Here is a 27,878-nt window from a genome sequence, read left to right as displayed (position 1 = left end):
TCCTCTCTGGTAACCATCAGTTTGTTCACTAGAGTTAAGAGTCTGATTCTTGGTTTGCCTCCTCCCCTAACCCATGTTCCTTTGTTTTGTTTCTTAAATTCCACATATGAGTGAAATCATATGGTGTTTTTTTAAAGTTATGTAACATAGGAACTTAATTTCCCTTTTCTGTTCCTTCAGATCACAGGAGTAATGACTATCTGGTGTTTATCCACTATTTGGTACTTATCCTTCTTAAGCTTACATGGATCTATTTACATACCTATAACTTTTTCTAAAAAATTTTATTTATTTATTTGACAGAGAGAGACACAGTGAGAGAGGGAACATAAGCAGGGGGAGTGGGAGAAGCAGGCTTCCCGCGGAGCAGAGAGCCCAGTGCGAGGCTCGATCCCAGGACCCTGGGATCATGACCTGAGTCGAAGGCAGACGCTTAATGACTGAGCCACCCAGGCATCCCCTACATTATCTATAACTTTTTATTTACAAAAATAGGATTGTGCTATATGCATATTGGTCTGCAAATTTATCTTGTCATTTTTACAGTATATCATAGATATATTTCTAAATCTTCACCGCTGTATCTCTTTATTATTATTATACAAGTAGTATATGTGTGTATATAAAATAAAATCCATCCTACTTCCAAACCTATAGACATAGCTGGTAATGAATCTTTCCAGACATAGTTTTAATTAATATACAAATATGTGTATAATCATACTTCTCTTTTTTAAAGATTTTATTTATTTATTTGAGAGAGAAAGAGAGCATGAGCAGGGGGAGGGGTAGAGGGACAAGGAGACTCCCGGCTGAGTGGGGAGCCCAACTTGGGGCTAGATCCCCCCCAAGATCATGACCTGAGCTGAAGTCAGATGCTTAACCGACTGAGCTACCTAGATGCCCCAATCATACTTCTTTATTACATATTTACAAAGACATAGATATATATGTTATATACATCTGTTTCTCTACATACATGTGCTGTTCTGCATTTTTTTCAATTATGAACATTTACCCATGGTGGTACACGTAGTTCCACCTCACATTTTTTATTTTTTTATTTTTTATTTTTTATTTTTTTAAAGATTTTATTTATTTATTTGACAGAGAGAGACACAGTGAGAGAAGGAACACAAGCAGGGAGAGTGGGAGAGGGGGAAGCAGGCTTCCCGCCGAGCAAGGAGCCCGATGTGGGGCTCGATCCCAGGACTCTGGGATCATGACCTGAGCCGAAGACAGACGCCCAACGACTGAGCCACCCAGGCGCCCCACGTTTTTTATTTTTTTAAAGATTTTACTTCTTTATTTGACAGAGACACAGTGAGAAAAAGAACACAAGCAGGGGGAGTGGGAGAGGGAGAAGCAGGTTTCCCGCCGGGCAGGGAGCCTGATGCAGGGCTCGATCCCAGTACCCTGGGATCGTGACCTGAGCCGAAGGCAGGCGCTTAATGACTGAGCTACCCAGGCGCCCCTCACTTATGTTTTTTAAACAATGGCATAATATTCCCTTGAATAGATATAACTTAAAGATTTATATTGTTGTAAACTAGTAATTTTAAATTATGTAATTAATATATAAACAGGAAAGCAATTTGGAAGGATAGAGAATGAAAAGTAATTATGTTAACAACTTCTTATACCCCATTCTACTCCCCAAACACTCTTAAGTTCCTGGTTTTAATTCTTGAAGTCATTGCCATTAATAACTTGTAAATAATATACTTATTCATCTATTTTTTGATTTAATAATTTTCAGCAATACCTAATAATTCACTGCTATGAAGGATGAGGAAATTATATATTTTCCCTTTCCTCTTCTTTCCCATATACCTCCCAGTTTTTATTACTTGTATTACTTCTTAATACTGGCAAGGTTTATAACATCTACATTTTTTTCCTGTAACACTGGCTGGGCTTTGTCTGTAGGTTGATTTGAAGAATTGAAGGTCAGTAACCAGCATTTATATTATGATTATATGTGTTATCTGATGATCATGTAATAATATTAGAACCATAAAAAAATGAAATATAATTTTCTGTCATTTAAATTTTGTTGCTCAAAGGATAGCCTTTCAAGTGTGAAGGTCAAATGGATTCTTTTGTTTAAGTGTCCATTGCTACTTCTGGGTCAAATTTACTTGCCACTCTTTCTGGTGTCCTAGAATTCCTCCCCCCCCCCCCTGAAATGCTTCTATGAGTAATATTTTTAAATAAGTTGTATGGGTGACTAATTTGTTTTTTTTTAAGTCCAAAATTGCCTTTGTTTTGCTTCACACTTGATTAAGTATACATGGTAGGGTCATTTTGAGTTAATTTTTGTATATGGTGTGATATAAGGGTTCACCTTCATTCTTTTGCATCTGACTATCCAGTTATTCCAGCACCATTGTTATTCTCTTTGTTGTTATTATCAATGGAATTGTTTTCTTAATTTCCTTTTCAGATTTTTCTTTGCTATTGTATAGAAATACAACTAATTTTTAAGTGTTGATGTATCCTTCAATTTTGCTGAGTTTGTATATCATTTAGGATTTTCTGTATAATATATAAGATCATATCGTCTGTAAAAAGAGATAGTTTATTCATTTCCTGTTTTTCTTATCTATTAACTTTTCATTGCATGCTTTCCATCTCTTTGTCCTTTTGCTTTTTGTACTGGGAGAATTTCTCAATTTTGAAGCTGTTTCAGTCTCCTATGCAGCTATTTTTTTTGTCAAGGATTCTATTTTTTTTATTTTAATTATTTTTATTTTTTTTTCATTTTTTTAGAGAGGGGAAGAGAGAAGGGCAGAGGGAGAGGGTGAGAGAGAATCTTAAGCAGGCTCCACACCCAGCACACAGCCCAATGCGGGGCTCAATCTCACAACCCTGAGATCATGATCTGAGCTGAAATCAAGAGTTGGATGCTTAATCCACTGAGCCACCCAGGCGCCCCGAGGATTATATTTTTAATTTTCAGTAACTGTAGTTCATTTTTCTTATGGTTGTATTATCTTCACATATCTTTCTGGAGATATTAAGTATTATTCTATGTTATTGATGCTATTTCCTTGGCTATTCTTCTTATTATTGAATTTAGTGTTTTCTTTCTTTTTTAAAATTTTTATTTATTTACTTTTTATGTAGGCGTCACACACACCCAGTGTGGGGCCTCAACTCATGACCCTGAGATCAAGAGTCACACACTCTACTGACTGAGCCAGCCAGGTGCCCCTATTGTTTGCTTATAGTGTTGATTTCCCATAAGTGGTGATTCTTAGATTCATCTTTTCTTTTTCCCCTGTAAGATTCCTTGTTTGTCTCTCTAAATGCCATATATAATTATTGTAGCCTTTCTCCTGTAATTGTGGGAAAGGCATGGGACATGCTTCTTGGCTCTGAATATTACAGCTTTTCTCGAAATGCTGCCTGAGGGTAGCTTAATAATCTTCAAAGCTGGAAGGGCTTTCCCTTCCTCCTGGATGTTGTCTCCTTCCTACATTGCTGATTGGGCCACAGACATTTTCCTCTCACCACTCTTATTTGGGAGCAGATGGCTCTGCTGTCTTTTGCTTGCTGTGGAGGTAGGGAGGGAAAGAAGAACTGCCTGGTTATTCTTTCTCTGGTACCCCAACCAGTTTAGTCTCCCATTCAGTGAGTAAGTCAAGATCTCTTTTTGTGAAGCTCAAATTCTAGTCAGGGCAGATAGACCCTAAATAAATAAATAAAGGAAAGGGCTATTATAGAATGAGTAGGGGATTACTTTATATAAGGGGTCAGGGAGGAACTTGTGTGTGGTGGTAACATTCGTAGGTGGAGACCTGCTCAAGGAACCAAAAGAAGTCCAGGAAGTAGGAGAGTGTTATGAGATGATGTTGAGGCAGATAGGAGACAGATTGGGTACAGCTTTGTAAGCATTCTAGCCAACCACTCTTCCTTTTGGTTGGCCAGGGCTCTCTCTCACTGCCTAGATCTGCCGCCCAAGTTTGCAGCATTTTGAAATAGTTCCTGCATGTGTCATGGGCTGCTTTTTCCTCCTTTAATTATATATGCCTGTGTCTATGTCTCTTTTTTCTGTCATATCTATGGATTTGGATTGATAAGGTAGGCTAGAACTTGTACTTAACTTACCATCTTGATCAGTTATTACTTATTAAAAATTTTCTGTAATTTCAGTGGGACCAATGCAGCATTTTCTAAATTTAATATTATTGAAAAATTTTTTCTCTTCATGAAAGTAGCATTATTACTAGTCCAGAATGAGCTTTTTTTTTTTTCCAAAATAGGACTTTGGAAAATAAGAACTAATTGTTCAGAATTTTAATAACTGCTGACCTGCCCTGAGTGTTAATGCTTATTCAAGACTCCGGTATACTTAATGCCACTTAGGCTGTCTTCCTGCAGACAAATGCTAAATCCCATTCTTTGAACTTTTTAATACTCATTTAATTCTAGATTAGTAGAGATGATTCTCATGTTTCCCAAAGTTGTATGTTTTTGTATTAATTATTATAGAGGATTTATTTTTAAAGTACTCATTTAGAATACAACAGTTAATTCTGACATTTTGTTGTCAGAGTGATGGGAGGACAAGAAGAGAGTGATTTTATAGCCAGCTGTGGCCTGATGTTAACAAGTTTTAGAGCAAGAATTTGAAATAATTTCAAGGCCCATTGTAAATATCTGTGTGCTTACATAAAGTAAGAAATTTGATTTGGTAATATTTCTCTATAAATCTAAATGCCTAGATATCTTGTTTTTCTATGTTATCATGTATGTTAGGCATCTTTCACTCTCAAATAATATGAGCATAAATGAAAGTTTCATTTTAAGAGCATAGGGTTTCAGTAACCTCTTTTAGTAAATAAAGCATATGAAGGAATAATTTTCATTTTCATTTTTCAAAGTTGCTATAATGAAAAATATTCTAGGGTGGAAGATTAATATTCTGCTCTGTATTTATCTGAAGTCCAAATAATATTTTTAAAGAAAGAGGAAGGATTAATTCCTATAAGTTGAATACTGCAGATTCACTCTGATATGCAGGCAGACATAGCATTCTGTTTTTGATTACTGATTAGTCCATGCAAGAAACTCCAATGGTATAAAAAACTGATTCATCTTACGTAAATTATCACCATTTTGGTTTTTCTCTTTTTGTCTCCATTAGGAGATGTCCCCAGATGCTTCACTTCCAGGGGATCCAGAGGCCTATCCTGCTGCTGTGTCAAGCGGTGGAGCCATTCATCTGCAGACAGGAGGTGGATATTTTGGCCTAAGCTTTACTTGTCCTAGTCTCAAAAATCCTATTAGCAAGAAATCCTGGACTCGCAAATTAAAAAGCTGGGCATACAGGCTACGGCAGTCAACCAGCTTTTTCAAGAGATCAAAAGTCCGTCAAGGTAGTGTGCTTACAGTCAGGGACATAGACTAGGTAACATCATTTTTCATTTACTTCTGTTTTTTTTTGTTTGTTTGTTTGTTCATATACAAACCTTACCACTTTTTCCACGTAGCCCATGTATGTGACATGTCCCATTAATGTCATTGCCATTTTATTTTTCCTTTTGTAACTAATTTGGTTTTACAGTTATTCATTTCATGTAGATACTAAGTCTCGGGATAAATCTTACAATGTCTGATTTTAAGTTAGGGACTTCTACAGTGTTGCTTATTACATTAACACTTTTTAATTATCTAGCAGGGGTTAAGCTTTTTCTACTTTTCTTCATTTTTTGGTAATGTAAACAGATTTAGTCTTAACAAACAATTTTCTCTTTTCTGCTTACAATTGCACAAAACTTGCAGTGGAAGCAGAAGATACGAGATCAGCAGTTGCTCCTGATCCCATTCCTCTGGCGGGAGAGTCCTCGGCTGATACTAGGGCTTTGAGTAGATGTAAAGCGATGAGTGGATCATTTCAGCGGGGTCGGTTCCAGGTTTGTGTCTTTGGTTGAATCTTTATCTACAAGGGCATTGTACAAGATAATAGCATTGAAGATCTTGGTATTTATATGATACTTATTTTAAATGTATATTATTGTCATATTTAATTTTTTCCCCTAATACCCATCCCCTCACCTTTTGTAGACTTCCAGTAAAGGTGAATCTAAAGAAATGGGGATTTTAGTAGCTGGAAAAGAGCGCAGAAATGAGTCATCATTTTTCAGTGGGTGGTTGGGTCACCTTTTTTATAAATCTATTTCTTGTCCTTTAGAATCTCAGCAACTTGAATTATTGAATTTTTTTAAAGTGTGGAATTTTGTTTGAGCAATTTGAAGCCAACTCTTTTTACTCAAGGGGCCTAATTGAAAGACTTTGAAATGAGAATTATAGATGGGGTTTTTAAGTTTGGGTATTATCGATATGTGTACATCACAGCAGACCATCCACTTACCTGTGCCATATCTTGATATTGAATTTCTTCATGGGTTTACTCTGGTTAGAGCCAGCCACTTTTGCCTTTTTGTATCTCAGGTGATTACGGTTCCTCAGCAGCAGTCAGTGAAAGTGACATCTTTTGGAATAGAACACACACCAGCATTCCATAAAATGACAGCCCATTCTAGTGAAGAAGCTCTAGCCTTTACGGACAGAGCAAAGTCTCAATTAGTGGAAATGGAACCTGCCACGCACAATCCACCGACTTCACTTTCTTCTCAGAAGTTACGAGCTCTTCATGAAACCTTCAAAGAAGGTAAAAGAATTCCCAAACAAGGTTACAACTTCTCATCTTTCAGCACAGCTTGTGAGGCTGATGTATCTTCAGTGACCCCAGAAAAAGAGTTGGAAGAGAACTCAGCCACGGGAAGTAGTATGCATTCTGGACTTGAACTGTTGTTTAAAGAGAGAGAGATACTTACTGCTGGGAAACAGCCTAGCTCTGATAGTGAATTTTTAGCCACTCTTGCTGGCAGAGGGAAGTCAGTGGCAAAGACTGGTCCAGAGAGTGATCACTGCTTACCACTCCATGAAGAAAAAGCCTGTGCTCAAACACAGAGCTCACTCTTCTATTCACCATCTTCTCCAATGAGCAGTGATGATGAGTCAGAAATAGAGGACGAGGATTTGAAGGTGGAGCTTCAAAGATTACGAGAAAAGTAAGATTGTTTCTCTTTTGTCACAAATCTGGTTGCCTGGAGTTTTATAGAACTAAGTATTTGACTGATAGCTAATTTACAATTGGTGACTTTTTAAAAAAAGATTTACTTATTTATTGATTTACTTACTTACTTGAGGGAGAGAGAGAGTGTGTGTGTGTGCGCACAGGGAAGGGGCGGAGGGAGAGGGAGAGAATCTCCAGCAGACTCTGTGCTGAGCATGGAGTCCAACATGGGGCTCGATCTCATGACCCTGAGATCATGACCTGAGCCAAAACCAAGAGTCAGATGCTTAACTGACTGAGCCACCCAGGTGCCCCACAATTGGTGACATTTTAATGATTGAAAATTTTTGATGATTGAAAACTACAAAGATAGCATCAGATCTCACAGGTCAGGGGCTCAGTCCCACAGATGCCAATCATAAGTCCAAGTAGTATTACCTATGCTTCAAAGGTTCCCACAAGCCCTTCCTTGGGTTCAATTAATTTACTAGAGCAGCTTACAGAACTCAGGAAGAACAGTTTACTTAGTAGATTATCAGTTTATTATAAAAGGACACAACTCAGGAACAGCCAGATGGCAAGATACAGGGGAAGGGGCATAAAGCTTCCATGCCCTCTTGGGAGTACCAGCACCTTCATGTTTTTACCAACCTGGAAACTCTCCAAACCCTATAGTAAGGGATTTTTATAGAAATTTCATTATGGTAGGCATGATTCATTTAAATCATTGGCCACTGGCGATTAATTCAGTCTCTAACTCTGTCCCAGAGGTGGAGTGGGAGGGGCTGAAAATCCCATCCTCTAATCACTTGGCTGATTCTCCTGGCAATCAGCCCCCAACCTTTGGGGCTATTCAAGTCAGTTCATTAATATAAACTCAGGTGTGATTCCAAGGGGCTTATTATAAATAATAAGATTTCTGGGGCACCTGGGTGGCTCAGTCGTTAAGCGTCTGCCTTCGACTCAGGTCATGATACCAAGGTCCTGGGGTCAAGCCCCGCATCAGGCTCCTTGCTCTGCGGGAACCCTGCTTCTCCCTCTCCCACTCCCCCTGCTTGTGTTCCTCTCTCGCTGTGTCTCTCTCTGTCAAATAAATAAATAAAATCTTTTAAAAAAAATAAATAATAAGATTTCTTTCACCTTTATCACTCTAGAGCTACTTTAGGAACTAGAGCTATTTGAGGACAACAGACCAAATATTAAAATAAAAGATCCTCCATTTGCTCTTTATAGCTTAGGAAATTACTAGGGTTTTAGGAGCTGTATTCTAGGAACAGGGATAAAGACCAAATATATATATTTTAATATAAATCATAATATCACAACAGTAAAAAAGCACACAGAACAATCTCTTATTTCTCATGCCCTAATCTCATTTCTCAGAGGCAACCACTGTGAACTGTTTGGTATATATCTTGCCTGTCATTTTTCTGTGCATTACATATACTTTTTGCCTTTTATGAAAGTGAGGTCATAATATACATGTTATTCTACAATTTTTTTACTTAACACTGTTGCTTATATATATATATATATATATATACACACGTTTGCACAAATAATCTTTATTCCACATATTAGAATAGCTATTTAAAGTTTATTTAATCACTTATTAATGGACATTTCAGCTTTATTCCATGTTTTGCTTATGTAAGCAATGTTGGAGTAAACAACCTTATATTTTTACATACTTATGTGAGTATTTTTTGTAGGATAGATACCTAAAAGTAGAATTTCTGGGTTAAAAGGTATGTATACTTTAAATTGATAGATACTGCTAAAATTGTTGTTCAGGGTGGCTATACCATTTTATGCACCAAACAAATATATGTGAAAGTGGGGTGCCTGGCTGGCTCAGTCAATAGAGCATGTGACTCTTGATCTTGGGATCGTGAGTTCCAGCCCATGTTGGGCATAGAGATTACTTTAAAAATATATATATACATATATATGAAAGTGACTGTTTTCCCACTTCTTAACAACATTGGACTGGATATTATTGATTCTTTTAGTTTTATTCCAATCAGATAAATTAAAAATATTTCTTAAGAAATAATTGTATTCTCCTACTTAATAGTGAAGTTGTACATATCTCATATTGGCTACTTGTATTTCCTTCTCATATTCTTTCCCCTTTTTCCTATAAGGTTGTTTCTTTTTTTCTTATTGATTTTTTAGAAGATTTTATGTATTTATTTGAGAGAGAGTGAGCGAGCATGACTGGGGGTGGGGAGCAGAGGGAGAGGGAGAAGCAGACTCCCCACTGAGCAGGGAACCCAATGAGGGCTCGATCCCAGGACCCTGAGATCATGACCTGAGCCGAAGGCAGCCACTTAACCGACTGAGCCACCCAGGCACCCTTTTTGTATTGATTTTTAGGAACTATTTATATATTCTGAATATTAACCTTTTACTATATGTTGCAAATATTTCATTATTTATACTTGCAACATATAATAAAGAAAAGGTTAATATTATCAATATATGTGATTTTAAATTGTATTTCATTATCTTTCACTATATTGAAGTTTTAAAATTTGTTCTTGTCAATTTGTTCACTTTTTTCTTAATGTCTGATTAGTTTAATGTTGAATTTAGGAAGGCATAGCCCATCCTAAAATTGTGAATATTCTGTATTTTCACATTCTTAATCTAAATTCCTTGTTAAACTTTCCTTGTATTGGTGTAGAGTTTCTTGAGTCGTCTGTATGGTGCCAGTGCTATTAAAATGCTTTCTGCATGATTTTCATTTAGACACATTCAGGAGGTGGTAAATCTTCAAACCCAGCAGAATAAGGAGCTGCAGGAGCTCTATGAACGCCTTCGGGCAATTAAAGATAGCAAAATCCAGTCATCAGAGGTTCCTCTGCCACCTTCGTCACCACGCAGACCAAGATCTTTCAAAAGCAAACTTCGTGGCCGCCCCCAGTCCTTGACACACGTGGATAGTGGCGCAGCTGCTACAGGTAAATTGGTCTTAAAAGTGATTTAAAAAACCTGGTCAAATAACAGCAAAATAATAAATATAATGATGATATAATTTATTTCTTATTATGCTAAGATGCTTTAAAGAAGTACACGTTATCCTGAGATTCTTTTCTACCTTTTTGGTATTAGATATTCTTTTATGAAATAATGGTGAGGATAGATGATAGATTTTGGAGAGCAGATGAGTGTGTTTTATGTTTTCGTTTGGAAAACAAACACCTGGAAGCCCAACTTCAATCTCCCAAATAGTTTTTGAAATGTTATCAGTCATTGGGAACTAGAGTTTGTTGAGGAGTTTGTAGCTAACAAAGATAATCTTAAAAATACTGTCATGTTCTATGTGATGTAAGAGATCATTGTTTATTATTTATGAGAATATTAGAAAAATGTACTACTTTGATTTGAAAAAAGAGGATCAGTCTCTTCTTAATAAAGAACTTGTTAATCGGGTCAGACTTCTTGGTTACATGTGCATAGTCAAGTGGGGGTTGAGGGTGAACAATAAGGATATATGTGAGATCTCAACAGAATTTGTGGTAGACAGAATAATGACCCCTAAACCTGTCTTTGTGCAAATTCCTGGAACCTCTGACTATGTTTGGTTATATGGCAAAGAGGAGTGGAGGTTGTAGATGGAATTAAGGTTGCTAATTAACTGACTTTAAAATAGGGAGATTATCCTGGATTACTCAGGTGGGCCCAAAGTAATCACAAGGGTCCTTTAAAGTGGAAAAGGGAGGCAGAAGAGAGGGTCAGAGAAAAGATGTGAGGAGGGAAGCATTGTCAGACAGATGCAACATTGCTGGCTTGGAAGGTGGAGGAAGAGGGCCACAAACCAAGGAATTTAGGCTGCCCCTAGAAGCTGGGAAAGGCTGGGGAACAGATCTTCTCTAGAGCCTCCAGAAGGAATGAAGCCCTGCCAGCACATTGATTGTAGTCCAGTGAGACCCATGTTGGACTTCTAACCTACAGTACTATAAGATAATAAATCTGTGTTGTGTTGGTATGGATGTCAGCCACTAATCTATGGTAATCAGTTATAGCAACAATGGAAAACTAATACAGAACTCAAGAATGGGAATTCTTCTTTGTGATCCTCATAAAGATAGAACTGAAGGGTAAACTTAGATTGAGGGCAACTTTGGGAGTTTAATAGCAAAAGCATGTGGACTTTCAGTCTAATACTCTACCATTAATTGCTATACTTTTAAAAAAAGATTTTATTTATTTATTAGAGAGCAAGCATGAGAGAGAGAGCACAAGCAGGGGTGGGAGGTAGAGGGAGAAGCAGACTCCATGCCTAGCAGAGAGCCCAACACAGGACTCGATCCCAGGACCCTGGGATCATGACCTGAGCTGAAGGCAGATGCTTAACCAACTGAGCCTCCCCAGGCACCCTAATTGCTATACTTTATTTTATTCTGTTTTGTTCTTTTCTTTAAAGATTTTATTTATTTGTCAGAGAGAGAGAGAGAGAGAGAGCACAAGCAGGGCGAGCGGCAGGCAGAGGGAGAAGCAGGCTCCCCACTGAGCAAGGAGCCTGATGCAGGACTCGATCCCAGGACCCTGGGATCATGACCTGAGCTGAAGGCAGATGCTTAATCTACTGAGCCACCCAGGTGCCCCAATTCTGATTTGTTCTTAAGTGACTTGCTCTTTTTATGTAGTTTCTGTTTCCCCAGAACTTTGACTTGCAGATGGCTTTAGTTTGTTATGATCCAAAGCATTCTTTGACTTTCCAATTCCTGCTTAACTGGCCCTTGTCAGATTCCAGAGATAGAAAATTGACTGACCCTGCTCATCTTTTTCATGCCAAGAAATGGGCCAGAGGCCATTGCCTATCCTATTGTTGGGCTCTCTTCCAGTCAGGTTGTTAAGGATTTTTTCTGCGTGGGTGAGCACGGTTCTTTGTCAGGCCACTTTGAAGAATGAAGAGGTAGACCAGACAGAGTGGTGGGCAGCAAAGCAAGGTTTATGGAGTGATAGCAAAGTGATAGTCCAGAGCTCCCAAGGAGGGAGGGGACCCGAGAGGGTTGCCACCAGTTTCTAAGTCTAGGGTTTTTTATGGGCTTGTTGGTGGGCTGTTTTCATCTAATTAAGCTTCCCTGTGCCTGTCATCCAATCAGGTTTTTGTCATATGGGAAAGGGTAGAGGGCTCCTCCCAGAATGGTGTAAAATCCTTTTAAGGGTGGTTTCCTCTTAGGACGGAGGGCCCCTTGTCCCTGCCTGCCTGCCTTCTAACTATCCTTCATCAATATCTGTTGTTGAGCCACTGTAGTGAATTTTTTATTTCAGTTATTTTTAAACTCCAGAATTTCTATTTTTAAAAAAACGTTTCTATCTCTTAATATTTTCTATTTAGTGTGAGACATTTTTATCATACTTTCCTTTAAATTTTTAGGCATAGTTTCCTTAAATTTGAATACAGATTTTGTCTACTAAGACCAAAATCTAGGCCCCCTTCAGGATGTTTTTGTTGACTTTTTTTCTGTATATGTGGCATTCTTTTCTGTTTCTTTGCATGTATCTTATTTTGTGATTAAAAACTGGACATTATAGATAATATATTGTAACAGCTCTGGTATCAGATTCTTCCACCCTCTTCCCCACCAAGGTCTGTTGTATTTTGTTTGTTTGTTTATTATTGTTATGGTATTTTCTTGTTGCTACTTATTTGTTTACTGATTTTCCAACACTACTCTGTATTCCCTGCAGTGTATGGCCATTGAGTTCTTTGCAAATTTAAAAAAAATTTGTTTTTAAGTCTGGCATGCTGATGGTCACACCTTAGCCAGTACATTTAGTGGTGAGCCAATGATTTGTCAGAAGATTTCATTAAATGCCTCATCTGGATGTTTTTGTCAAGGGGATCTCTGTGAGAAGGCACACTTTCAAGCTTCACTTTATAAGACAACCTTTGAATTTATTTCCTGCTTGCGCAGGAACTGAAGTTCAGCCGGAATTGAGTGATTGGTACTTTCTCCTTTCTCAGGTCTTTCCTGGCATGCCAGACATTTCTGGATATTTGTAATTTGTGTCGTCTCTTTTTTTTCCTTGTCAGTCTTGATAGCGGTTTATCAATTTTATTGATCTTTTCAAAGATATCCAGTGTTTGTTTTTATTGGTTTTCTTTATTGTTTTCCTGTTTTAACTTTCATTGATTTCTACTCTTTATTATTTTCTTCCTCCTACACATGCCTTGTTTTTATTTTGCTCTTTTTCTAATTTCTTTAAATGGAAGCTAAGATTATTTCTTAAAGATTTATTTATTTATTTTAGACAGGGAGCACACGTGAGCACAAGCATGTGCCAACAAGCGGGGTGGGGGGAGGAGCAGAAGGAGAGAGGATTGAGAGAGACTCCTTAAGCAGAATCCCCGCTGAGCATGGAGCCCTACTCGGGGCTCAGTCCCAGCACTCTGAGATCATCACCAGAGATGAAATCACTAGTCTGTTGCTTAACCAACTGAGCCACTCAGGTACCCCGGAAGCTAAGATTGTTGTTGCGTGAGACCTTTCATTTTATAATACAAGCTTTTAATGCTATAAATTTTCCTAAAAGTACCACTTTGACTACATCTGCTAAGATTTTTAAAAATTAAGCTTTATTTTGGGGGGACAGTTTTAGATTTATAGAAAAATTGTTAAGATAGTACAGAGAGTTTCCAATTTCCATGAGATAGTACTGAGAGTACCCCACACCCAGTTTTCCCAATTACTAGCATCCTACCTTCATATGGTATATTTGTCACAACCAATAAACCAATCTTGATACATTATTATTAACTAAAGTCCATATTTCACTCTGATTTCCTTAGTTTTTACCTTATCTTTTTTCTGTCCCAGGATCCCATCCAGGGTACCAAATTATTTAGTGTTCATGTCTCCTTAGGCTTTTCTTGGCTCTAACAGTTTCTCAGAACTTCCTTGTTTTTGATGACCCTGAAAGTTTTGAGGAGTACCAGTCAGCTATTGTGTATAATTTTGTTTTTGAACTTTTTTTTACTTACTAGCACCAGAAGGTGCTCTAGGCTAATTTTCTATATTTCCTGCCCCAGTCTTAGGAGCCACCGTTTCCAAAAGGAATCCTAATTACTTTTATTGGAGAATAGACTATCCTGCTTCTCCTTCTCCCTCTGCTCCTCCCCTCTGCTCACGCGCATGCGCACATGCTCTTTCTCTCGCTCACTTGCTTTTTCAAATAAATAAAATCTTAAAAAAATAATCCCATGTAGAATGTTGATTTTTTTACTTCTTTTTTTAATTTAATTTAATTTAATTATGTTATGTTAGTCACCATATAATACATCATTTGTTTTTGATGTAGTGATCCACAATTCATTGTTTTCATATAACACCCAGTGCTCCATGCAGTACGTGCCCTCCTTAATACCCATCACTGGGCTAACACATCCCCCTCCCCCTCCCCTCTAAAACCCTCAGTTTGTTTCCCAGAGTCCATAGTCTCTCATGGTTCATCTCTCCCTCTAATTACCCCCCTTCATTTTTCCCTTCCTTCTCCTAATGTCCTCCCTGCTATTCCTTATGTTCCACAAATAAGTGAAACCATATGGTAATTGACTTTCTCTGCTTGACTTATTTCACTTAGCGTAATCTCCTTTAGTCCCATCCATGTTGATGTAAAATTTGGGTATTCATCCTTTCTGATGGCTGAGTCATATTCCATTGTATATATGGACCGCATCTTCTTTATCCATTCATCTGTTAAAGGGCCTCTCAGCTCTTTCCACAGTTTGGCTATTGTGGACATTGCTGCTATGAACATTGGGGTGCATATGGCCCTTCTTTTCACTACATCTGTGTCTTTGGGGTCAATACCCAGGAGTGCAATTGCTGGGTCATAGGGTAGCTCTATTTTTAAATTTTTGAGGAACCTCCACACTGTTTTCCAAAGTGGCTGTACCAACTTGCATTCCCGCCAACAGTGTAAGAAGGTTCCCCTTTCTCCATAACCTCTCCAACATTTGTTGTTTCTTGCCTTGTCAATTTTTGCCATTCTAACTGGTGTAGGGTGGTATAGTGTAAGGTGGAACAGAATGTTGATTTCTTTTTTTATTAGGAAGTAATTGACCCAGTTTTTTTAAAAGATTTATTCATTTATTTTAGAGAGAGAGCGCGTGCACGCGATCATGCACAAGTGGGGGGAGGGGCAGAGAGAATCTCAAGCAGACTCCCTGCTGAGTGTGGAGCCCTATGTGGGCTCAATTCCACGACCCATGAGATCATGACCCGAGTCAAAACCAATTGTTGGCTGCCCAACAAACTGAGACCAGTTATTTTTACCTTGTGAGTTCTAGCCTATCTTCTTTGGTCTGTTGTTCCAATGTCAGTTCAGTTGCATTACCTCTGTGGTACTCTTCGGATCTTTCCCACATGTGGGTCTCCCAGTGGTCAGTCTCAGTCTTTGGCAGTTGTCTTAGTTCAGTTTTCATGTCTTTGGTGTACTGCATTTTTCGTTGCTGAGAGAAAGGAGTATGCTCAAGTGTGCCCCCTCATAATAGGAAGTCTGTGCATAAATTTCTCTAGATTCCTGTGTCTTTTTCCCTTGCTGATCCTATCATGCATCTTTTTACTGTAATAAACTTAGCTGTGAATACAACTATATGTTGAGTCCTTACACCTTTGATTGAATCACTGAATCTGTGAGTGGTCTTGGGGACCCTGAAACATAATTGCATTTGATAATCTCAATCCTCAAAATAACTGTAAGGTAGGTAGAAGTTAATGTCTGTCTCTTATAGGTAAGAAGACTAAAGTTAGTGAGATTAAACTACTTCCCTAGAACCTCAGTTCATAAGTGAGGGAATCCAAATCTGTTTAACCCCAAACAAAGCCTTGGTTCTTTGTTCTATTCTGCATTGCCTCCTAATACCATAAATTGTGTCTACAGTGGGTTGAGAGGAGGCAATGGAGGATTATAGAGGGTGATAGTGGTCTGAGACTGCTACATACAGCTTGTAGTATTTGAGTTGGTCTTGAAGGATAAATGGACAGGATTAAAATTGGTGAAGTGCTGTGGGAAGAGTATTGTTTATAGGTAGAATTGTATGATATAAAGGCATGCAAATGTTAAAATGTAAGATTTATTTCCAAGAAAGAGAATATAACAGTTGGATGAAATGGAGGGTTGATATTAGAATTAGAAGGTTTTTCTTACATACTTTAAAAAAGAACTTTTGGCAACTGCCATAGCTTGTCTGTGCTACAGTTTGGTGTAAGATAATGTCCCTGATCTAACACATAATTATATATTTAAGCTTAATAAATGAAATAGTATGTTTGTTTAGGGATAATAAATATCTGTTCTGCAAGGATAACCATGACTACTACCAATGACTTTGCCACCTAAACAAGTTAAAAACCCACAGTTGTTTGGAGGTTAAGAAACCTCTGAAGTGGGAGGGGGGGTTGAACAGAAGAGTGAAATGCTGAAAACAGCATTTAACTGATACTAATCTGGTGGCAATGTGAAGAATGTATTGGCTAGAGCTAGGGAGTGAGTCCATTTAGATCATTGTAATCATAGCATTCCATGTATGAGATGATTAAGAGCTTAGAGAATTGTGGAAGTGAAAATAGGCAAGAGATGTTGTATAGGATGAATTGCCATGATGTGGTGATGACTGGATATTTGTATATCTTTGGTGAGATCCAAATGTTTGGAGTCTGAGTAGTTTGGAGAAAATATGAAAAATATCATAGAAATATGACATTTAGGTGAACTGTTATGCCAAGACCACGTTAGGTTTGATTCTAGGTGTATTGAATTGAATAATTTATTGACATCCAAGTGGAAAAACGCATTTGGGTTCTGAAATTGGATTGAAGAGAGGTCAAGGTTTGAGATAAGAGATGGGAACATTTGCAGTTGGGTGGTCACTAAAACTGTCTGAATGGGGGCATCACCTTGGGGAAAAAACAGAAAAGAACAACAAGGACCATACTCTGGTTTTATTCATTTGATCAGTAAGAAATGAATATTAAAGAGTATCTCTGAAGTTTTAAGTAATAAGTTATGTTGACGTTTTTTATAACTGTTAAAACATTTGTACAGTACTTCTTTTCATGTAGCTATTTTCTAGTTTGTGAACTTTAAGTGGTCTTTTATGGTATGTGAGTAACTCTTAAATGAAATCAATAAATAATTGTCTTTTCCATGTATAAGGTATGAGTTAGGCACCGGATAACATTCACATAATGTTTTTTTCTTCTCATATAGCACGTTGTTCTTGATAACTTCTGGAAGGTATGTGTGTGCATATCTTTCTGTTGCCTACTTAGGAGTCTTGCCCTCAGTTCCTGTTTCATTTCAATACCTGTTTGGTTTGTTAATCATTTCTTCACTTGCTGGCTATTGTGCCGCTATCATTACCATCAGTTGAAGGTTCAAGATCACTTGTTCCATCAGAGTTGTACACAAGAATCCTGACATTAGGCTTTCCCTTAGTGCAGAAATGTTCTTAAATGAATGACATTCAAACTTAGCTCTATGCAACACATTTTTTTTAGAAACTAAGGGGAATGAGCACAGAAATACTCCTTAGGAGAAGCTAGGTGAACAAAAATTTTCGCACTAATGTGTATATGGTTCTGGCTCTTGTCTCCATTTTACTCCTACCTGCTGATGTCTCCATTTTACTCCTACCAACTGACATTTTTCCAGGGTAAGAAGACAATCTTAAAAGGCTTCAGCTCCAAAGTCTTCCCCAATATTGTTCTGCTATTTGTTCCATCACTGGAGTTGACAGAGAATGAGATGAATGTGCAGAGGGATAACAGGGGGAAAAAGTTTCTTTATTATAGGCTGACTTGTTGTCTTCGGGTTTTAAGTCTTAGAAAAGGAGGGAATTCCAGCAAAATTGGTATGTCATTTTGGTAACTCATGGTTGCCCAAAAGGTAGTATACATGATTTTTTATAAAACTTTTGTATATGTGAATGTGGTCCAGTTAATTCATTAAACTCTTCTTAAGCAATTTTCATTAATATGTTTTCATTTAATATTTAATCCCCTTGAATCTAAGCTTTCAGTAATGCAGAGTTCATTGAGAATCACAGACTTTGTATAAGCACTCATTAAGATTATCATGTTCCTCCTTTTGAAGCAAGTTCCCCATTCATTTCCCAGTGTATTCTTGGGTTGGTATGGTACAGTGGAAAGCACACTGACCTAACTGTCAGGATACCTGGGTTCTAGCCCCAGCATATACCTCAGCTTCTGGATCCCATTCTTCTCATCCAAAAAATAGAATACTTGTTGAGCCTATATCACAGGTCTGTTATAAGTTTCAAAAATGATAAAGAAAATTACTTTGAAAGTGTTAATATGGAGGCTTCTTGCATCATCGTTGGCAATTTACATATTTTTTCACAATTAAAAAAAGTACCATAACAAATGTACAAGAAATTTTCATATGCTTGTTTAATAAAATTCCTGAAAATGTTATTGTGCTTATATTTCAAAACTGTATTTCCTAAAATTCATTTTAAACCCACTCTATAAGTTCTGGCTTGTAAATCAGAGGAATTGGACCTTTATGAATTTTTTCTATGAGAATGATTTAGTAAGTGTGTATAATAATACTGAATAATTTAGACTTAGTGTGATGTTCAGATTAGGAAATTTTTTGCTGACAGAGACTTCTGTAATTGATTTGTTTCATTTGTTTTGGACATCTTATGCTCTACAACTCATGAGGTTCATACACCTTCTGCATTTTGTTTCTGCCATTTGTTTATCATTAACAAACAAAAATATTGGTTAAAAAGTTAAATGAGATTCTAGTTTTCTGATGCTTGTTGAAAGTCAGTATGGTATACTGAAAAGAGAGAGCATCCTTGTCTACGTTTCAGCATTCTATGCCTGATTCAGCTGATGACTAACTGCAAGAACTCGGGCATATCATTGTACCTTTTCTGGGGCTCATTTGTCCATTATAAAACAAGTGGTTTGGATTAGACTTCTAAGGTTCTTTTCAATTTTAACATTCTATGATTGTTTTTAAAAACTCTTCTAAGTATCTATCTGAGGAAACTAATGTAAAGATTATAATTGGTACTGTTTTTAAAGATACTGTTTATTATATTTGACTAATAACTTATACCTTATTTGACTTATACCAAGGTGACCATATAATTTGTCATCCAACAAGAGAAAACTTTTGAGAGTTAAAGGCACCCTGTTAATAATTACTCCAGGGCAGCAGCTTTTAAACCAGGACTGTCCCAGATAAACTTGCATGTCTGGTTACCCTATCTGCACCCCATATGTGGGGTTCTGTCAACTGCATTATTGGCTGAAGAACAGTATTTGTCAGTTTTAATTCCTTTTTATGGTTTTCCTGTTTTTTCTTCTAGATCCACTGTGTGTGGAAAGTAATGTAGCATCATGCCAGCAATCTCCAGCTAGTAAAAAAGGGATGTTCACAGACGACTTACATAAACTGGTTGATGACTGGACAAAGGAAACAGTAGGAAATTCTCTTATTAAGCCAAGTTTAAACCAACTCAAACAGAGTCAACACAAACTAGAGGCAGACAACTGGAACAAAGTATATGAAGTAAGTTGTTTTTACATATTCCTCTTTATTTATGAGAACTAAAACCAGGGGCTCCTGGGTGGCTCAGTCAGTTAAAGGTCTGACTCTTGATCTCAGCTCAGGTCTTGATCTCACGCTGGGCTCCACGCTGGGCATGGAGCTTATTTTAAAAAAAAAAAAAAAAAGAACTAAAACCATAAAAATCGATTCACTTAGTCACTATGAGAGAATGGTGTGATTTGACAACATAGAGACTTTTATCCTTGTCTAGATTCATTATGTCTGAGCAAATTATCTTTTAGACCAGGGGTCAGCAAACTTTTTCTGAGAAGGGGCCAGTTAGTAAACACTTTCAAGTTGTGTGGTTGAACTAGTCAGCTCTGTCGTAGGACAAAGCAGCCATAAACAAAACATAAATGAATGCACGTGGCTTTGTTCCATTAAAACTTGACTTGCAAAAAGAGGTGGCATGCTGTAGATTGCTGTCCCTTGTTTTAGACTCTTATACCTGAAAAAAATAACCATCAAGTATCAAAAAGAAAGCATCTAGAGTGATGGTTAATTCAGTCCTGTGGTGCAAGAGTTTGGGTTTTGAGGAAAAGCTATCATATGTTGTATGTCAGTATTCTTAGAACTACTAAGTGATCTTATTTGTTCAGTTTGAAAAATAATTTTAAAGCTCTTTAAGCTAGAATATTGTGAAAGACATCTTAAATTTATGGGATGAGATGCCTAGTTAATTGCATATGGTCTTAGATGTACATGCAGTTGAGATATAGAAAGATGTCCTCAATGCATTCTGGAGTGGGAAGAAGGCAGGCTTATAGAACAATATATACAGTATTTGTTTAAAATTATGTACATTAGATATATGTATATACACACAGAAATAGGAAAAGCCATTAACAATATGCGGGATGGTGGAATTTGGGCCTTCTTTACTTTGTACTTCCCTGTGTTTGAATTTTTAAAGTATCACTTTTTCACAATGAGTAAATCTATTAAAATGTGAATCAGGGCTTAGAATCTGAACCCTCATAATTGAAAGAGATATATTTATGTGTGTGTGTGTGTGTGTTGTATTTGTGTACATGTATGTGTATATTTGTAGTCATTGCATATAGTTTGGTAAAGAGAGTCTGAAAATACAGTTAGTGTTAATGTTGAATAAAAATTTCAAAAGCCTAGATTTCCCAAACTAGTAAGCAGTATATTTCTTGGGGATTCTGTGTATTTATCTTACTCCTGGCACCGATTTATACACAGATAGTATCACCATTGTAAAAATTGGAAGACTTTAGAGGCAGATTTCAAGGCATAAATGCATTGGTGCTGCCAGTGACAGATCCTCTGAGTACTCTGTGAATGGAGACTTTTGTTGACTAGTAGGAGGGTGGTTGTTTGCAGTATAATGGGGGATCTTTGGAGGGAGAGTGAGTAGAAAATGGAGTATGAACAAAAGTGGTGAAGGTCTTTAAACAGAATTGGGTTCCAGTGTCAGCTCAGTCACTTACCAGGTGTGTGACTATAGGCAAGTCATCTGTGCCTCAATTTCCATGTCTTTAAAACAGAGATAATACTTACCTGCCTTACAAGATTGCTGTGAGGATTAAATGAGCTAACACCTTTAGAGTGACTAGCACAAAGTAGGAACTATTTTTGTATTTTGAGTTCAGTTGATTACATCTTTGTGTGGAAAACTGATCTCATAATCTCATGTTCTTGCTTGTTACCGATTTGTGGCCTTACTTAGAAAATTTTGTCACAATTATGTCAAACTTATAAATATATAAATATAAAATTGTAGCTGTAATAAGGACTTCAGAGGAAAAATTAAGATATGTAAGAGATTTGATCTAGTGAAGGGAAGTCAAGCTTTCACTGAGAAAGTGATGATTGAACAGAGATCTGAAGAATGAGTAGGTGTTAACTAGGTGAAAAAGGGAGGGAATATAATTCCAAGCAGAAAGAACAGCATATGCAAAAGCCATGTATGGGTAAAGAGATCATGGAGGGACTAAAAGTAAGCCAGTTTGGCTGAAGTGAAGACAGCAGAGAGGAGTTGGTATGCAGTGAATCTAAGGAGTTTGGGAGGGTCTTAAAAGTGGTGATGATAAGGAACTTTGTCTTTATTTTAAGAAAGATGGATAGCAAAAAAAAAAAAAAAAAAGAAGAAGTTGGATAGCCATTGAAGCCCTAGGGTTAACATCATATTTGCTTTTGAAAATACTACTCTGACTTGAAGCAAGAAGAAAGGATTATGGGGGCTAAGGGAAGAAGTTGATAGACCAATTAAGAGTTAGTCACAGTAGTCTAGATAAAGAGAAGTTGAGATAAAGAAAAGTGATTAGATTCCAAGAAATGTTTAAGAGATAAAATGGGGGTGCCTGGGTGGCTCAGTCAGTTAAGCGTCTGACTCTCAATCTCAGCTCAGGTCTTGATCTTGGGGTCGTAATTTCAAGCCCCGCATTGGACGCCACACTGGGCATGGGACCTACTTAAAAAGAGAGAGAGAGAAAAGGGACAAGATTTAGTATGGAGTGGATGTATGGCAAGAGGGAAGGTGTCAAGACTAGGTTTCTGGCTGCACTACTGGCTATCATTCCAGCGTACCAATCACCAAGATGTGGAACATGAGTAGGCAGTGTGTTTTGGTAGAGGAAAGACCATAGGTCATTTGAATCTCAAATTCCTTTGAAATATGCAGGAGAAGGTTAAGTATAACAAGTCATCTCCATTGTCTTTTTTAAAAATAAAAATCACATTATTGTTTGTAAAATAATGTTCATTATGGAATTTAATAAATGCAGGAAGAGTACAAATCTTAAAATAGCCCCTTCAAATCCCACTACCTGGAAATAATTGTCACTAACTTTAGGTAAACAACATTTCAGATATCTTTCCGTGTCTGTATATGGATACATGGAAATGACTTTATAAAAATGCAATCATACTATATGTGCCCTTCTGAATCAGAAGTATTAAATTTAATTTTACTTTAACAGAACAAAAACACTGATATGAAGAAGGGATTACTGAACTTGAAATAAATGTGTTTTTTCACATCAAGAGATATGGTCGATTCATTCTTGAGTCAAGCAAAAGCCTTTTAGTTTCAACATATTTGAAAGGCATTTAGCTTGACTATTTAACCTAGAAGAACTAAGCATTTGAGACTGATACCAAACTCTAAGTGAGAATTATTTACTTCTGTTAGACTTACTATTACCATATGCATAAGATTTCAGTAATCTCGAGAGATGTGCATACTCGCAATAGGACATGATAAGGAGAGTCAGGCAGGAATATATTTTCACAGTACTGCCAAAAACATAATGGTCTTGAGTTTAAACTTCCAAAAATGCAATAGGAACATTAGACTTTAAGGCAATGAGTAGAATTGGTTGGGGAGGGTACATTTGTTGAGCACCTACTATATATGCTAGGCTCTTTCCCCTGTGCCACACTAAATCATGCTCCTCTGTCTCCAGAGAATTACGTAGTAAGCTGGTCTATTGTCTGTGGTGCTGAATGAGAATTCATGGGGCTAAGAGGAGGAAATAAATATAGAAGAGTAGTGCTAACATAAAGAAATGAGACAACACTGAACCGTGAACAGAGATTTAGCAGGGTCCTTGGAGTTAGCTGGAACTCTATTCAAATCCTCACCTATCAAGTTGTTTAGTGATATTCGGTGTCAGCAATTTTGATCTTCAATTTCTTTATCTGAAAATGCCTACCTTGCAGGGCAGTGATGAAGAGGAAATGAAATAAGGTATGCAACAATGCTTGGCACACAGAAATGTAGCCTTTTATAGTAATAATAGGAAGAGTAAGCCAGAAAGATTAGGAAGGAATATAGATGGGTAAAAGCATCGACCAAATGAACTGATCTTTTGTTTTTATTTTTGTTTTTGTTAGAATACTCCATCTACTATGGGCTACACACCAACATGGATTTCTTCTCTGTCCCAAATCCGTGGAGCTGTCCCAACCTCCTTGCCACAAGGACTCCCACTCCCTTCATTTCCTGGGCCATTATCATCATATGGAATGCCCCATGTTTGTCAGTATAATGCTGTGGGGGGGCCAGGGTACCCAGTACAGTGGGTAGGAATTTCAGGAACACCGCAACAGTCTGTAGTAATTCCTACTCAATCTGGGGGACCATTCCAGCCGGGAATGAATTTACAGGCGTTTCCAGCTTCATCAGTGCAGAATCCATCCGCGATCCCTCCTGGTCCCAAATGAATCAGAGTAGATGATGAAGAAAAGGGAGATTTTTTTCAGAATTATTTTCAGGACACCTAAGATACTAAACGTTCTTCTTCTTGGGTTCTGCCATATTTTCCCTCATTTGAGTTTACTTTCCACTATATTTTTTTTTTGTTCCATTGTGGTATTTTATATAGCTCATCATTCTGTAGAACTGTGCAGTTTGTACATAGAACACTGCACACAGAAATGTTTTTTCACTTCAAATCCTATCCTCTTTGATACTTGATTTTTTAAAAATACCGTTCAGAATGCTTTAATAAGCTCAGCTTGAGCATTACCATTTCCAGGACACTTTCCATGAATTGCTGAGAAGCCCCCATTTTTTACTGCTGCTATCTGCAGCTGGATGATACTTTAAAATGTATAAAAACTATTTAAATTGATATTCCCCAAACGTGGACGAAGTGAGACCCTCCAACAGCCGGAGTCTTATGGGATTCTTCACATGTTTATCTTAGGTTTACCTTTCACAGAAGGCAGGGTAACTTGCTGCAGGAAACGTTTTGGTATATAAAATTAGAATAACTTTGTCAACCAATATAGACCATGAACCCTTTTTAATGTGATTTTCTTCCCGTCGTCACAGCAGGAGGAGTGAAGCCTTGTTTTAGGTGAGGCGGAGAGAAAGGAAAAAACAGAACTGTAACAGTTCCTTGATTCTGCAGATACTGTAGCTGCTTTAGGATTTCAATAGTAATTCAAAGCAGCTATCTCCTTGTTTCTCATGTGCACACTACATTGTTTTTGAGCATCTGAGAGGCATTGGTTTGGCTTGCATTCTTTTGCAAGGGATATATTGCAGCTGATATGAATCTCATTTGAGGGAATCTTTGTATTCCTAACAAAGAGGATTCAAGTTACACCTCTATTGATCCATTCTTCTGAAGTAAAATGTACTTGACACAGTAGGTTGTAGGTTTTGAGACTTACACATGAAACACTGGCTTTACAGGGTTCTAAGATGCGGGGTATACACTGTCCTGCAGTGAGATAGTAGACCCTCGAAGGACACTATTTAAGTTGCCCTTAGCTTTCTTTTGGGGGGGTGCCATTTTTTAGTTGTTATAATTTCTTAGTATATATAGCATCCTAGATGATTTTAGATCTTAGATGATTTTGGCAGCCTCTTTAGAATCTGAGAGAGATCACTGTCAAGTTGCACTTTACTGGGTTTTATCCAGTTTTAGGAGGAGGTGAGGCAATGTCAAAATATACACTTTTGATTTTCAAGAAGGCTAACTATAGTAATCTTAAAAGCCTGGTCACAGAGTTACCTAATGCTCAGTCTGTGAAACCCAAATGGAATTCTTACATGAATTAATCAACTACCATATATACACCCAAATGGAATTCTTACATGAATTAATCAACTACCACATATACATATTTAAAATACTTTATACTCTGAAATTTTCAAGGTCATTTCTAGTACATATTTACCTGATAATGAGTTCTGTCTACTGGTAAACATTCCAAATTACCACCCAACATTTCTTTTAACAGATTTTCCTCCATGTTTCTCTAAAATTTTTACCCCATGAGCTTGCCAGGTAATGAGGAAAACTTAATAGGTGTACTTTTTTTTTTTTTTTTTTGCATAGTCTACTTTGTGACATTCAGTACCCTTTTTCAAAAAATGTTTCTGGTATTGCTTACCTGGGGATCACACTAACCATCATAAAGATTTTGTCACTATCCTTTGGGGTGTCTAAGGCAGCATTTTCAGAATTGCTGTTGATAAGAGCCACAGTTTCTTTTCATAAAACATACTCTGGTTTGGGTGAGTCTTTCTAAATCTTATGTACAGATTCTTCAAATTTCTTCTACAGTATTGGTTTGCAAGTTGCAGTGATTTTAGGACATTAGTGTAATGCAAATGCTTGCATTGCAGTGTTTTCCATGTGTACAAAAACAATGCACCTAAAATCCGTAATTCTTTAAAACTGCTCGTGTTTCATTATAAGAGTTGGCTTTGTGTAATTACATTAAGACTTACAACCTATAAAGTGAAAATCCTGCAGGTTTTAAGATCCCTTCCTCTCTAGATGTAATCCTTTTAAACAGTGTACCCCAGGATGAAAAAACCTCCATGGATGACATGCACAATTACATTTATTAATGGCTGCTCTACATCAGATGTCCCACATTTTGCCACCACCTCTGTTTTATGTCTAATTCATCATTCATTTGCCTGCAGACTTTTGCAGTGCCTTGTAATATTTAGAATCTTTTCAGATTTTTTGCTGGAAAGAAAAGTAGTCTTCTAAAGTTTGAAGATGGTGAATAGTGTACTGCTGTCTCCATGCTGACCGCAGTCGTTGGGTTAACATATGTTATGTATACATTATGTATATGTAACATGTAGAAGTTTAAAAATACAGAAAAAAGTGAGTTTGTGCAGAAATGAAGAAAACAGTGTTATTCACATCACTGTGGGTTTTTTTTCCCCATTACTTAAATGTTTGATTCAGATTATAGTCACTTTGACTGTAAATATTGGCTAGTTTTCTATGTAGGGGTTTTACATTATTTCATAATTTTGCTAATTCATATAATAGTGCTGTTTTCATCCTTGCTGAGGTAATTTTCCTCCCCAGAAACAATTAACTCTTGAGGTGAAGCTCAGAAATTCCCTTCTTACTTAACAAAGAGCCTACTATATAACAAGGGCCTTCTACCCATTTCCAGAAAACCACACAAACCTGTCCTTCTCATTTTCCTTTTTGTAGCAGAAAGAGGTTGTACTAAACCATCCTGCTTGTAAAGTTTATTTGGGGGATAGTCTGTATGTCCAACCACCATGTTTACTTCTCAAAGTACAAGTCTGATGAATAGTACTGTATCTCCATATGTGGCAATGTGAGCATTTCATCATGAAGTACATGCTGCTATGTTTGTGAAGTTGGGTGTAACATCATAAGACTATGAAACCAGTATTGGTGTAAATCTAATGAAAATAACCCTATGTATATTTGTAGCAGTCTTGAATCTCTATTTAAGGTAATTTGCTGTAATATAACAAATATCCATTTTGTTTTTCATCCTTTTCTTGCCAATTTTATATCAAGCATGAATTCTCATGGTTTGACAGCAAAATTATCTGTGAAAGTTTAAAAGGCACTTTTCCGCTGTGATTTTTGGATTGAGTGTGGAGTGTTATGTACAGTATGATGGGATGTATCATTTTAGAAACCCAGATTTAATTCCAGCCTAATTACTTTTGTTTATCTACCTCGTTTTCAGTGCTGTTTGGGGGTGCAGAAGCAAACACTGCCTGTGAAACTTGCTTTTTTGCCTAGATTCTCAGTATTCTTTCAGGTTATACATCTGGCCTGCCTCCTAGTCCCAGTGCTAACCATGAGTTCGAGATGAGAGGGACCACCACTCTGCCACCAATCTGTGTTTAAGTGATGAGAGCCACGTGCCTCTGCAGAATAAGCTTTGGGGATTTGGGGAAGGAGAGCAGAGAAATAAATCCAGCTGGTGGCAATGTAGGACCTAGTTTTAGGAGTCAGTCCTAAAATAAATGGTAAGAAAGTATCTAAATTAGACAGTCCAGTGCCTGTAACTTTGCATCTTTTATTAAAGATGGCATTTCTTGTCTGTGTGCCTAAAGGGCTATGGGTTGAAATCGTTTTTAACTACCACAGTGACATATTTGCTCAGTCCTACAGCAGTGGCCTGTCATTCAGCATATTAGCATACTGCTAGGTATTTGCAGTGGTATTTTCTTACCTTAAAATGGCTGTATGCTTTTAGTTGAATCGTAGTTGGTGGTAACTGTTTATCCAATCTCTAAAGTTTATTGGAGGCATTGACTTTCTTCTTTGCTGTCTTTTCTGAATGATGAAATGATGCATTCCTTTTCTTTTTCCAGAACACTCAGCTACTGTTTGTAAGCCACATGTTCCTTGTTTCACATGTTTACTGTATAACACTACAGCATATTTAATGTTAGCAAATACTG

General features: G+C 37.2%; 1 protein-coding gene across 4 annotated transcripts in view; it reads left to right on the top strand.

Annotated features, from left to right (window-relative positions):
* The window catches only part of WNK3 (WNK lysine deficient protein kinase 3), a 130,763-nt gene extending 106,853 nt beyond the window's left edge, over positions 1-23,910 (top strand). Inside the window, exons 17-23 of one of the 4 annotated variants that reach the window (XM_028092886.1) lie at positions 5,153-5,384; positions 5,791-5,921; positions 6,460-7,082; positions 9,842-10,070; positions 18,650-18,662; positions 19,452-19,654; positions 23,555-23,910. In XM_028092886.1, the coding sequence (XP_027948687.1) occupies positions 5,153-5,384; positions 5,791-5,921; positions 6,460-7,082; positions 9,842-10,070; positions 18,650-18,662; positions 19,452-19,654; positions 23,555-23,884 (1,761 nt within the window). In that variant the 3' untranslated portion in view covers positions 23,885-23,910. Of the gene's footprint in view, positions 1-5,152; positions 5,388-5,790; positions 5,922-6,459; positions 7,083-9,841; positions 10,071-18,649; positions 18,663-19,451; positions 19,655-23,554 lie in introns of all 4 variants that reach the window. The other 3 variants (XM_028092887.2, XM_088029000.1, XM_088028999.1) reach the window with 3 other exon arrangements.
* The last annotated feature ends 3,968 nt before the right edge of the window (positions 23,911-27,878 follow it).

This window comes from Eumetopias jubatus, unplaced genomic scaffold (genome assembly GCF_037043125.1).
Source record: "Eumetopias jubatus isolate StellerSeaLion01/CBP00866 unplaced genomic scaffold, mEumJub1_p1.0 scaffold_11, whole genome shotgun sequence".
NCBI classification, from domain to species: Eukaryota; Metazoa; Chordata; class Mammalia; order Carnivora; family Otariidae; genus Eumetopias; species Eumetopias jubatus.
Note: the sequence above shows the minus strand (reverse complement) of the source record. Positions and strands in the feature narration are given on the sequence as shown.